Source organism: Phyllobates terribilis, unplaced genomic scaffold (assembly GCF_046119375.1).
Source record: "Phyllobates terribilis strain yellow unplaced genomic scaffold, ASM4611937v1 Scaffold_1__5_contigs__length_1240528914, whole genome shotgun sequence".
NCBI classification, from domain to species: Eukaryota; Metazoa; Chordata; class Amphibia; order Anura; family Dendrobatidae; genus Phyllobates; species Phyllobates terribilis.
The window spans coordinates 277,542,400-277,555,691 of record NW_027362761.1 but is presented as its reverse complement, the minus strand read 5'-3'; the positions used below and the strand labels follow the sequence as shown (position 1 = coordinate 277,555,691).

Sequence of the window (13,292 nt, the reverse complement as noted above, 5' to 3'; positions counted from 1 at the left end):
TTCCGCCTGGTGGACACAGAGGATTTTCGAGACCTTATGTCCGTCGCAGTGCCCCAGTACCAGATGCCCAGTCGGCACTACTTCTCAAAGAAAGGTGTGCCTGCTCTCCACCAGCATGTCGCACACAACATCACCGCTTCTTTGAGAAACTCTGTGTGTGACAGGGTGCATTTCACCACAGACACTTGGACGAGTAGGCATGGACAGGGGCGTTACATGTCGCTGACTGGGCACTGGGTAACTATGGTGACAGCAGGACAAGGGGCTGCTGTCCAAGTCTTGCCGTCCCCACGAGTTGTGCGTCAATCCTCTTTATGTCAAAGTTCCTCCACTGCTTCTGCCTCCTCAACCTCCTCTCGGTCTTCCACCTGCACCCAAAGCCTGTCTGGTCATGCCACAAGCTTTCTAACTGCGCAGAAGGGATCCTGCACACCTCCTTACTATGCTGGCAGTAGGGCTCAACGTCATCAGGCGGTTTTTACATTGAAATGTCTGGGAAATGTGAGTCACACAGCTGAGGAGTTGTGGTCAGCTCTGGAGAACCAATTTCATGAATGGTTGTCTCCACTGGACCTGAAACCAGGGAAGGCCGTGTGCGACAATGCTGCAAACCTGGGTGCGGCCCTTCGCCAGGGCAATGTCACACACGTGCCTTGTATGGCTCACGTGTTGAACCTGGTTGTCCAGCAATTTTTAGCCCACTATCCCAGACTAGATGGCCTTCTGCAGAGGGCACGGTCGCTGTGTGCTCACTTCCGCCGTTCGCATCCCGCAGCTCAGTGACTTACATCTCTACAGAAGTCGTTGGGCCTGCCACTTCACCGGATAAAATGCGATGTGCCTACCCGGTGGAATTCAACTCTGCACATGTTGCAGCGACTGTGGCAGCACCGACAAGCCCTGGTGCAATACGTTCTGACGTATAGCCTGGGCCAACGAGATTCAGAGGTGGGGCAAATCACGCTGGAGGAGTGGTCTCAGATCAGGGACCTATGCACCCTTCTGCACAGTTTTGAAATGGCGACGAAGATGTTTAGTGCTGACGATGCCATTATCAGCATGACTATTCCGGTGATTTACATGCTGGAGCACATGTTAAACAGAATTCGGAGTCAGGTGGTGGCACAAGAGGAGGTGGAGGAAGTAGAGGAGGAGGAGTTGTATGCGGAAGGGCTAACATCTGCAAGGTCCAGACGGTCGGCAGCACCAAGGCGGCAGGCATGTGAGGGTGGGGGAGATGGTTTTACCAGGGCGCATGGTAGCAGCCAAACTAGTGAGGAAGGTGCAGGAGCCCAGGAAGAAGTGGAGGACGAACTGATGGAAGACTCATCAGATGAGGGAGACCTTGATCACATTTCTGTTGTGCGAGGTTGGGGGGAGAGGACAGAGGAAGGAAGCATGATTGTTACCTCGCCACCAACACAACAGGGACTTGGTGCTCCTGGATGCGCAACACACATGAGTGCCTTCTTGCTGCACTACCTGCAACATGACCCTCGAATTGTGAGAATTAGAAATAATCCTGACTACTGGGTTGCCACACTGTTAGATCCCCGGTACAAAAGTAAATTTGCAGAAATTATTCCTGCCATAGAAAGGGATGCACGCATGCAGGAGTATCAGCAGAGACTGTTGCAGAATCTTACATGTGCTTTTCCACAAAACACCAGTGGTGCACGTAGTGAATCTCACAGTTCCAACTTGCCAACCGTGGGACCGTCAAGTGTTCAGCACTCAAACCGTAACAGAACCACAGTATCTGCTGGTAACATCAATTTTGCGGAATCATTTCACCACTTTTTTAGCCCATCCTTTGCAAGGCCACAGGAGACAAGAAGTCTGACACATAGTCAACGCCTAGAGACGATGGTACAGGAGTATCTCCAAGTAAACATTGAAGCCACGACTGTGTCACTGGACCCTTGCTCTTTTTGGGCTTCCAATCTGGATAAATGGCCGGAGCTAGCCACTTACGCCTTGGAGATCTTGTCATGCCCCGCAGCCAGCGTTCTGTCTGAACGTGTGTTCAGCGCTGCTGGTGGTGTGCTGACAGATAAGCGCACGCGGCTCTCCACTGATAATGTAGACAGACTCACGTTCATAAAGATGAACAAATCATGGATCCGAAACGACTTTTCTACCCCTGTGTCATCCTGGGGAGAGTAAAAGCTTGATGATTGGTTAAAATCACCCTACCAACCGTTTTAAGCTTTCAAATTACTAATCATGTTTATCTGTATCTTGACTGGAAAATAATTTGGGCTTTGTAGCAGTGTGCAGCACTGATCCTATTAGGCCATCTATACTAAAGCTTCACCAGATTTAAAATTAAAAATAATTTTTAGCTGCATCTAGCCCGGAAAATAATTTTGGGGCTCCGAGATGCGCAAGGCACATAAGTGCCTTCTTGCTGCACTACCTGCAGCATGACCCTCATATTGTCAGAATTCGAAGTAATCATGACTACTGGGTTGCCACACTCTTAGATCCCCCAAACTTTTCGATCAACCTTTTCATTTTAATAAAGACCAAAAAAATGGTCATTTTTGAAATTATAAGCATTAGCAGGTTGTTAGAAACTGAAATCAAACAGTTTTCAACTCAAAACTTTATTCTAGGTGATGTTACATTTTCACATAGGACCCCTTGTTCGAAAGGAGCTTCTGAACTCTCTCGTCCATTGAATTTGTCAGGTTTTGGATGGTTTCTGCTTCAATTGTTTTGCATGAGGACAGAATACCCTCCCAGAGCTGTTGCTTAGATGTGAACTGCCTCCCGCCATCATAGACACGACTTTAATGATGCTCCAAAGGTTCTGAATGGGGTAGAGGTCAGGGGAGCATGGGGGTCACACCATAAGTTTGTCCCCTTTTATGCCCATATCAGCCAGAGATGCAGATGTTTTATGTGCAGCATGAGATGGTGCATTATCATGCAGAAAAATGATCTTGCTGTGAAATACACGGTTCTTCTTCTTGAACCATGGCAGGAAGTGCTGTTTGAGAAAATCCACATACATTATGGAGTTCATCTTTAGCGCCTTCAGGGATCCTAAAGGGGCCGACAATCTCTCTCCCCATGATTCCAGCCCAAAACATTACTCCACCTCCTCCTTGTTGGCGCTGTAGCCGTGTTTGCGTGGGGTGTCCATCAACCAGCCATCCTCCACTCCATCCATCTGGACCATCGAGCGCTGCACGGCACTCATCCGTGAACAAAACAGTTTTGAAATCAGTCTTCATGTAATGTTTGGCCCACTGGAGCCGTTTCTGCTTGTGTGAAGTGGATAGAGGAGGTCGACAGGATGGCGCATGCACAGCTGCAAACCTCTGAAGGACCCTGCATCTTGTTGTTCGGGGGACGTTGGAGGCACAAGCAGCTTCAAAAACTTGTCTGCTGCTATGACAAGGCTTTTTTGCCGCTGCTCTTTCAACCTGACGTAATTGCCTGTAGGAAAGAGTCCTCAATTTGCCCTTATCAGCACGCACACGTGTGTACTGTGAATCAGCTACATACTTCTTGATTGCCAAGACATTTCATCCTGATCATCGCACAATGTTGATTGTAGTCATGCCTTGACCTAAACACTCCACAATTTGTTGCTTCTCAGCAGCCGACACATCCTTTTTCTTTCCCATTTTGGCAGAAAATGTAGGCTGCTTAATAATGTGAGAGAGCCTTCTTAAGTAGTCTTGCCTTTCATTGGACACACCTGCCAAACTAATTAGCACAGGTGTCTGCAATTGCTTACAGTGATATAAAGAGCCCTGACACACATCACCATCAATGAGTTTAACTGACAAACAAACAAATTCTTCCCTTATCACTCCTAAACACTTTTTGTATAATAATTTGGAACGCAGTGTACATGTGCTTTTCCACAAAACACCAGTGGTTCACGTAGTGAATCTTACAGTTCTAACTTGCCAACCGTGGTCTGTATGGAGTTGTTCAATAAAGGGCCCAAAATTAAGATAACATAGATGGGAGAGGTCTCTATGAATAGGAATTCCTAAGTATTTGATACCCTGTGAGGGCCAGGCAAAGGGAAAGTTGGACTGGATGGAATCCTATATGGATTTGGGGAGGGAGACATCGAGGGCCTCAGACTTCGCTGCATTGATTTTAAAATTTTACCATGTAACAAAGTGATCTATTTCAGCCATAACAGCATGGATGGATATATGTGATTGAGTGATATATACTAGGACATCATCAGCAAATAGAGAGCACTTGTACTCGGTGCCTCCCACCTCAATCCACCTAATATTGGGGTTATGGCGAATTGATGAGAGCAGGTGCTCCGTCACTAGGATGTATAAGAGAGGGGACAGAGGACATCACTGCCTTGTCCCATTGGTGATTGTGAAAGGTGATGAAAATGTTCTGACGCACCCCCTGGGCCTTGGGACACCCGGAGCCGGACCCTTTTTGGTGGATGCTGGTGGTTGTAGTCTTCGTGGCGGCGATCCAGTTCCGTGGCTCAGGGCGGTCAAACCAGTGGCGGAACTATTTATGTGGTTTTCATGTTTAAATGTCCGACTACGCCACCCGTGGATTGCGGTCAGAGTGAACCGCCGCTACAGGGCAGACCACTGAGGCTGGTGTTGTGGGTGCAGCAGAGCGTAGCATAACTCCCCACGGGAGGAGTATAGCCTCAGGGAAGTGTATGCGGAGGATGGGGGTGATGGTGCAGGGCAGCAGCAGTAACGACACGGAGTCAGTGATGCAGTTTAGGGCCTTTACTCACAGTTCTTATTATCCAGACCACGTCTGCAGGTAACGGCTGCCCACGTCGTACTGTGCTCACCAGGTGAGGGGCTCAGACAACTCCCAGATAACTTTGGAGCACTTCACAGGACCCCCTTTGTGTGTCCTTTGTCTGGCCTTTCTTACCAACACTTCTGTCCGGCTGCCTCGGGCCTCCTCTTGGTAAACTTGGCGCCAGTTTCCCTGACCCTATGTGGTGCCTTCCTAGCGGGTGTAGCGAGGGGCTGCGCCACATAAAATGTCAGAGCCTCCGGTTTCTAGCTGAGGGTCGTTTCCTGCCTCCACTAGTTCGGGGACCGGTCTCCCCCTTTGGCCTGACCCCTCCACGCAGGTGGATTCGGGCGTGCGGTGGCGACTCGCCCGTCCGCACCCCTGGGATCCCTTCATTCCTCGTTCCTGGAGCCTTCTCCGCTCCTCTTCCTTCCTTCTCCCTCTTCCAGGCCTGGGCCTCTGTTACTAGGCCCGCCTCCGGAGCAGAGCTCATGCAGAGCCCCTGCTCCCTGCCACTTCTGCTCAGACTTCTCTGCACTGAACTAAGATGGTGCCCACCTTTTATACTCCCTTCTCAATGCACCCAGGAACTGCTTCCTCCCTGCTCCTGCACTACAGGGTTCCCCTTCCTCAGTGTTCCCTCCCCCCACTCCAGCCAGGGACAGGGACTGTCGTGCCCATCTCAGGGGCATATTGGTCGCCCTGCCCCACGGCAATGTGGTGTAATGCATGCAGGTGTCGGGTCCTGATCCACACTCCATCCTTACCTGAGAGTGAGATATCACACCTCTGGGTGAGGTGCAATACGTCTGTAGCAACCGAGCCCTCAGGGTGCTACAGTTCCATTTATCTTCAGCCTAGGTGACGTATTGCGATACAGGGCCGTGATTTTGGCTATAAAAGGGTCCCCTAGACCCCTACCCCAAGCTTTTTAAGAGAATCATATATGGCGTGCCAGGAGACTCTATGGAATGCTTTCTCAGCATCCAACGAGAGTATCTAATTACAAATTTTTAACTGCATCTAGCCCAGGAAATACTTTGTGCCTAGTAGCAGTGTCTGCTAGTGAGCGGATTATCCCGGCTGTTAAGCAAGCTGCACCACCTGTAGTTTAGACACTTAATTTTTTCAAAGGAAATGCTTCGGGACCATGGGATACTTAGTGAAGAGCATCAGGAGGCACCCCAAGGCATAGGGGCTGGGACTGGCAGTAGGATGCCTTGCGGTGGACAGCCGAGCTCGATCCTTATAAAAGCTTTTTAACTGCAGCAGCTTTAGTGGACGCTACTGGAGCTGGAATTACCGCGGCTGCTGGCATGAGACTTGCCCTCCAATAGATCCTTGTAAATGGATTTAAAGTGTATTCATTCAAATTAGAGAGACAATTTAAATTAAAAAGCTTAGAGCTGCCTCCACCACAGGGGGGCTCGCTCGACCCACCAGCGGACAGGCACCAGTATTGGGAGAGGGGGGCTGGCCGTCAGGGTTCACCGCGGCTCTGGCACAAACCCGGCGACACGGAGGTGGCACGGGCAGGAGCGGACTGGCTGTGTCGGCTTCTCACTTTTTGGATTTTAGAAGGGCATGACATGCCTATATCTGTGTCTCCCCCTCCTTTTACTCCTCCACCTCTTTTATTTTCGCATGACTATATGTACTTGTCACTTTTCCATGTGTTAGTTATGTCTTCTGAGCAGTTTGTCAGCTTTTGGACACCTTTGAAGGTGTTTTCTATGTGTTTCTATGTGTTTTTGTTTGCCTGCCATTGGTTTTAACGGTGTTCGAAGGTGTTCGACGAACAGTTCGACGAACAGTTCGGCGAACACACGGGTGTTCGACGAACCGAACCGAACTCGAACACTACGGGGGTGGCTCAACACTACTAGTAATGTATTTATGTATTGATGGGAGGGTCTGGTGAGGTATTACTAATTACAGTTCTGGTGATGTAATCATGTGTTATAATTGGCTCTAATCCTGTGCACATTTAGCAATCCATAACTTGTCAGATGACATGATACATAGCTATGTTAATAAAGTATGGTTCCATCTGACAAGTTAAAGGTTAATATATCTGTTTATATGTTAGGAACATTACTTATAAAATTAAAGATTGTTGCATGCCCAATCCTATCAGGATTTGGTTCTGTTTGTTAGTTCCTGTAGTCATCACATGATCACTCAAATTAAATTTTCATACTTACGGTCATGTGCCAGCTATCTTCTTGAACATTAAGAGAACAAGGAAGAGAAGTTAATCATCACATGACTGTAAGAATGAAAAATTGCATTTGAGCAGACACATGACGACTACTCAAACTGATTATGATGTGTACAGGGGGAAGGCACCAAACTGGATCTTTGCCCTGGGTGCAAGAAAACCTAGTTTCACCTCTGCACTATGATGTGCAAAACTAAATTCAGGGCTATGCAACGCCTATAATAAAACATTAGGAAAAGGGTACAGAATCACCAGAGACTGAAACACCAGACGTAAATACACTACAAGTGACTTGGGTGCCAAACCAACAAAAAACAGGAATTACTGCACAAAACAGCAGATTAAATGATGACTTACTAACAATCAGACATAATGGTCTGAGGCACAAAACTACTGACCATAAAAAGAGAACTAACAGATCCTGCTTAATTCTAACATATTTAGGTTGCTATCCAGAGCAAGCTGAAGTATATTAAGCAGGTCATGAAAATGTAGATCCATGAACTACATCAATTCAATAAAATAGCAAACCGTCTCCTCATAAATAGAAAAAAACTGTTTTGTTAATTCATTATTTAAAGAGTAACCATTGTTTTATCAAAAAAATCAATAGTACACATGAAGATAAGAAACTTTGTAATAGATATTATGAGATCTTATCAAACAAATCCACTTCTTTCTCTTCCAGGACAGATCATTCATTTTCAAAATTCTCAATTCATGGGTAACATCTGTATTCAGTGAACACAAAATATTACATTACTGAGATAGGAGACAGCTGCTATAGATAAGATTCTATGGAGAGGAGAGGAGGAGGAGGAGGAGGAGGGAGGACATAGAGGCAGAACTCCTCCATCCTGATCTCTTCTCCCCTCTACATAGAATTTTATCAGTAGCATCTGTCTCCTATCTCAGTAATGTAAACATTTGTTTCCACTGAATAGAGATTTTCCCCTTGAATTGAGAATTTAGAAAAGAAATGATTGTTCCTGGAAGAGAAAGAATCAGATTTCACTGATATAATATATATTACAAAGTTTCTGATTTTCATATGTACTGCTGATTTATTAAATAAATATTAAAATGACAGTTACACTTTAAAGCTTTGAAAAGGCTCAAAATGCACAAATCAGGAATTTCCATTAGGTACATGGTTGCAAAATATTGTGTGGCTACTTACAGTTTAGACTGTTGTAGAACCTGCACTGCATTTTCAGCAGATAAGTTTAATTTGGCTTTGTTGATCCAACTGGAAGCATCATATCGCACGGGATCTTTGCCCAATTGGTGGTAGATCTCAAATTGGAGAGGTTGTTCACACTTTCGAAGGGGTCCATGCTCTGAAAAGCACATCAAACTTTAAAACACGGAAATCTTGTTTTCAATTACCCTCTTTCATGTCTTTTCTAGACGTGTATGAGTGTGCTATACTGTTTCTACATAATGGGCAGGGATGGATAAAATAAACTATATGTGTGTAGTCCTTATACTGGTCAATCACATCACAGTCTTGGCCAATTAATATTCCATAAATTGTCAATATTCAGTCAAAAAATATCTGATAAACGTGTAGTGCTTTATTATCTAATGCTCTGTTGACATCTTGTTTTCTACTTATAATCAGCATATACCAAGAATTGCCCCCAAAGTATGCTCCGAATATAAAGGGATGACAAATCCCTTTATGAGATGAATATGCCACATAGCAACTTATTTCATGCATAACAAAGATTCAAGCAGGGCTATTGCAGCACCAGATCTTCCTGATGGCATATATTATCTCCACATGTGGAGCAGTTTGCCGTATACAGAAACTGTTGGTGGTGCTCGCATTAGAATAAATAAGTGTCATCTGAGGAAAAGTGAAACGCGGCACTTACCAGTTTCTGCAGTAAAATCCTTTATTCCATCAATGTAGCAAAGAAATCGGTAGGCAAGGAGTGAGTGGAATGAAGAGGGCGACAGCTGTTTCACGCTTTCACGGCGCTTCTGCCTACCGTTTTCTTAGCTACATTGATGGAATAAAGGATTTTACTACAGAATCTGGTGCGTGCCACTTTTCACTTCTCCTCGGATTACACTTATTTCACTCATAAGCCCACACCCCTATGTAAAGAAAAATGTATGCTCGCTACTGCCAGTTAGTAGGGAAATGGACACTCGTTTCATATCCGTCAGGTCCATACTGTTCTATGGATTGGTTTAACATAGAGCCTAAGATGTTAGATAAACTCAAGTACAGTATATTAATTGTTATACAGAGATGCTTTTACTCCTCACCTTGTTTATCTTCACCTAAAATTTCATAATATGAACACAACCGGTTGATAACATTATCATCTGTGGAACCTTGGATGAGAACTTCTTCATCGAGAATCCATAGAAGACCTTTTTTCTCTTCCATTTGATTGGTGGCTTGCACATTTATCTGTAAGAAAAAAATATAAAAAAAACAATATATCTCTATCCATCCATCCATTTACCCGTCTATCTATCTACAGTATCTATCTACAGTTCTATCTATCTATATATCTATCTATCATTGATGTAGGTATATTAGTGGTTCAAGAGCACAAATGGAGAGCCAAATATAAAACTAGACACCACTAGCATTAAAGTAAAACACTACCATATAGTACCATCTGTAACAATGTTCGAAAAAATCTAAAAAGATTCGTATACAATACAAATGGCAAGTCAAGAATATTGAAACCGACACAGATAATAGTTTTCTGACTATAAAAGTTTACAGGCTATAAAGTATATTGAACTCTAGACAAAGAACGTTTGAGATAATCAAGAATAAAAAATGTCATCGATGAAAAGACGGCGTATTACATAAAAATCACTTGTAAAAAGTAACGCAGAACACTAACGATCAGCTAGGTGGATATTAAACTGGAATGTCTAGCAGTTATTAGACAGGCAGTTTTATTATATGGCAGAGGCAACTCACTGGCTGCAGTTCAAGTTATAGGCGTTTTTATGCCATAATGCCATTTATGCTATATATGCTACTTTGTGTTGGATTTGATCTTGAACTTAACACCTTACCTGACAGTATTGACCTTTCTTTCTGACCAATTAATTTGTATTGCATCTTGATACAGCCTAATTGACTACCCTCTTGTCCATCACATTATGCAGTACACCGCTTATGCCTGACCCTTACATTTTCTTTTCAGCATTGAATATCTCAGTGTTTCCCAACTTCTGTCCTCAAGTCAAGAGCCACCAACAGATCATGTTTTTAGGATTTCCTTAGTATTGCACAGGGGATGGAATTCTTTCCTGTTAAAGTGTTGATATTATCACCTGGGCAATACTAAGTAAATCCTGAAAACATGACCTGTTGGCGGCTCTTGAGGACTGGAGTTGGGGAACACTGGTATACCTGGTGAGCATTGGCCTATTCGACTTATGCTACAAACTCCAGTTTCTATGTTATTGCTTTCACGCTGCATTTTGCATTACGTCTGGTTCATTTTCTACTATCCATTTCCAGGGACTCGCTTGCTTAACCACACTGGGGCACCAATTTTTGGGCCAGTTAGGAACCTTGGCTCTAACCAAATTCTAGGGAAAGTATGGTACTATTATGAAATAATACTGTCCAGTTGATTCTCTCCTAGGGTATTGAAAAAACTAGACCATTACAGATACTTGCATTGTCAATGTACATTTTTTCAATTTATAGTAATTTACCATAGTTACTATTGAAAACTAACTTAAAAAAAACTTAGTTGAAAGCTGAATTCAGCTTTAAAAATGATGAGATGGAAAAATTAAACAGCAAGTGAAAAATAAAAATCCTATAAGGATAAAAGGTATGAAGTGGACTAAAGCAAGTATATTTTTAAAGCTGTTGAATTCCCATACCTTATATAACCTTGTGTAGTATACTTTGTCAATAAAGCCTGGGCATCTTGCTAGACAGGCAAGCAATACAATTTATTCATTTTTTTTTGCTAACCCAATAACTGATAGATCATCATCCATCCTTGGATATGATAGTCACCTAAGGAGACTTTTAAGAGTTTTACATATTTATGTGTCCTTAATAATCTGTCAAGCAGAGTCATAAATAAAGGAAGGCTCCATAATGACTTCGGTCTCTGCTCCATGGCACCACTTAAATCTACTTTTTTTCCAAGTTGCCTTTTATACAGTTTGGAAGACATAGTGCTGTCTTTATGGCTCTAGACACATTTGCTTAATGTTATTCTGCATAATGCCTCTGTCTCTTGAGATTCATCACTCAGATAAAACAGCTATTCATAAAGTTTATGAAGCTTCAATTTAGTTTTTTTCATGTTGTAAATAATGAATGTTATGTACAAGTAACTGTCCACTTGTGTGTGAATATCAGATGCATCATTCATGGGTAGTTTTAATTAATTATAATCATGGTGTTGGTCTTGAAAAAGCATATTCTATTCAAAAGTGTGGCCGGATTATAAATGTGTGTAAGCTAGGGGACACCATATGAAAATTAAATCCCCAATTAATAAAGAACAGATTTTTATACTGGTCTTAAAGGGAATCTGTCAGCAGGTTGTTGCTATGTAATCTAACAGCAGCTTGTGGTAGGAACAGAGACCCTGATTCCAGTGATGTATTGCTTTGTTTACTCAGTGTAGCAGTTATAGAGTCACAGTTTCTCTTCTGTAGATCTAGCAGAGCAAAGTTGTTGAACTGTATAACCTTGTCCACATCACAGCTTTGTACAGTGGGTAAAAAAAGTATTCAGACCCCTTTAAATTTTTCACTCTTTGTTTCATTACAGCCATTTGGTAAATTCTAAAAAGTTCATTTTTTTTCTCATTAAAGTACACTCTGCATTCCATCTTGACTGACATTTTTTTTTTTTTAGAAAACTTTGGAATTTTTTTTCACCACCTAAATAAAAAATAACCTATACATGTTTGGTGTTTTCGTACTCGTAATGATCTGGATAATAATGGTGGCAGGTCAGTTTTAGCATTCAGTGAAAGTGGAAAGAAAAAAAAAAACAACTGTGGAATTGCATTTTTTTTTGCAATTTCACCTCACTTGGAATTTTTTTCCCGTTTTCCAGTACACGATATGGTAAAACCAGTGATATCGTTCAAAAGTACAACTCGTCCCGCAAAAAAATAGTGACCGAAAAATAAAAAGGCTATGGCTCTGGGAAGAAGGGAAGCAAAAAACGAAAACTCAAAAACGGAAAATGTTCCGGTCATGAAGGGGTTAAAGGTGGTTAATCTTTCACCCTTTAAATTCACTTCTCCAGTCTTGCCTAGCCTAGACTTCTTGCCTTCCATCTGCTGTGGAGGTCTATGCCTGTACTGTTGGAGTCTTCTGTTGTACAGGTGAGCTGGTATCCTTCACCTGGGAAACACCTTACATGCTTGGGCTCAGGCTGAGTTTTGTGTACTCCTCTGTGACCCTATGTAAGAGCTACAGTTGTACACCAACCTCCTCCTGTGCTATCTGCACAATCTGTGCATCTTAATGCTACTAATGAGAAACTCCAGGCATGTATAATCTCCAAGTTATTACCTAACTGTGAATTTCCTTAAAGAACACAATGCAAAACTCTCATCTTGTACTGGTGGCACCTCATACTTTCTATCCTCTATAAAGTAACACTCTACATGAGGCATTTCTTGACCCAGGATGTATCTCCCTGGTAAGCCTATCATGAAGTCTTCCCTCACTTGCATCTCCTATGTGGCACAAAATTCATCAGTCGTACATCTATTGCTAATTTATTGCATCACAAGTAATAATGATAGCAATAGTTCTACTGAACAATAAAGTGGCATTAGTCAGTCAAGAACACTGCATCATTGTAACTTACCAGAATATAAGAACTAGAAATCTAGAAATTAACGAATAATAGAAATTGTGTCGAATGTTTGGAAATTTGCTTAACCTGGTGAATTTGAATAATTTGTGAATCAATTTGCTCAAATCCACAAAAATAACTTGCACCATTTTACCTATTTTACCATTTTACAATGCCTACAATTCCAATGCCTACAATTACCTACACTATGACATCACATGTTATAGCACAGCAAGTCAGTAGGGACAATCATAGCTTGTATTAAGGAAGCAAAGAATACAGCAGCCATTATATGGTGAATCTGAATAGTGAGAGGACATAAACGTACACAGCTTAGCAATAGAGATAGGTAGAGCAAGCCATAAAGCATTGAAGAAACTGAACAATGTGTGACAGCACCAAAGTGAAAAACGGTCATAATTAGACAGGAGTGGATTGATCCGTGGAAGTTCTAGTTCAAGCTGAATTTCTTGAAATTTG

The 13,292-nt window shown here is 42.9% G+C and overlaps 1 protein-coding gene across 3 annotated transcripts in view; it reads right to left on the bottom strand.

The window, feature by feature from the left end:
- MYO18B (myosin XVIIIB) overlaps nt 1-13,292 on the bottom strand; it is a 1,187,635-nt gene that overhangs the window by 753,375 nt on the left and 420,968 nt on the right. For all 3 annotated transcript variants that reach the window (XM_073672938.1, XM_073672946.1, XM_073672953.1), the window contains 2 exons: nt 9,263-9,410; nt 8,163-8,322 (listed from right to left, as the gene is read on the bottom strand). In XM_073672938.1, coding sequence (XP_073529039.1) covers nt 8,163-8,322; nt 9,263-9,410 — 308 coding nt within the window. The remainder of the gene's footprint in view (nt 1-8,162; nt 8,323-9,262; nt 9,411-13,292) is intronic.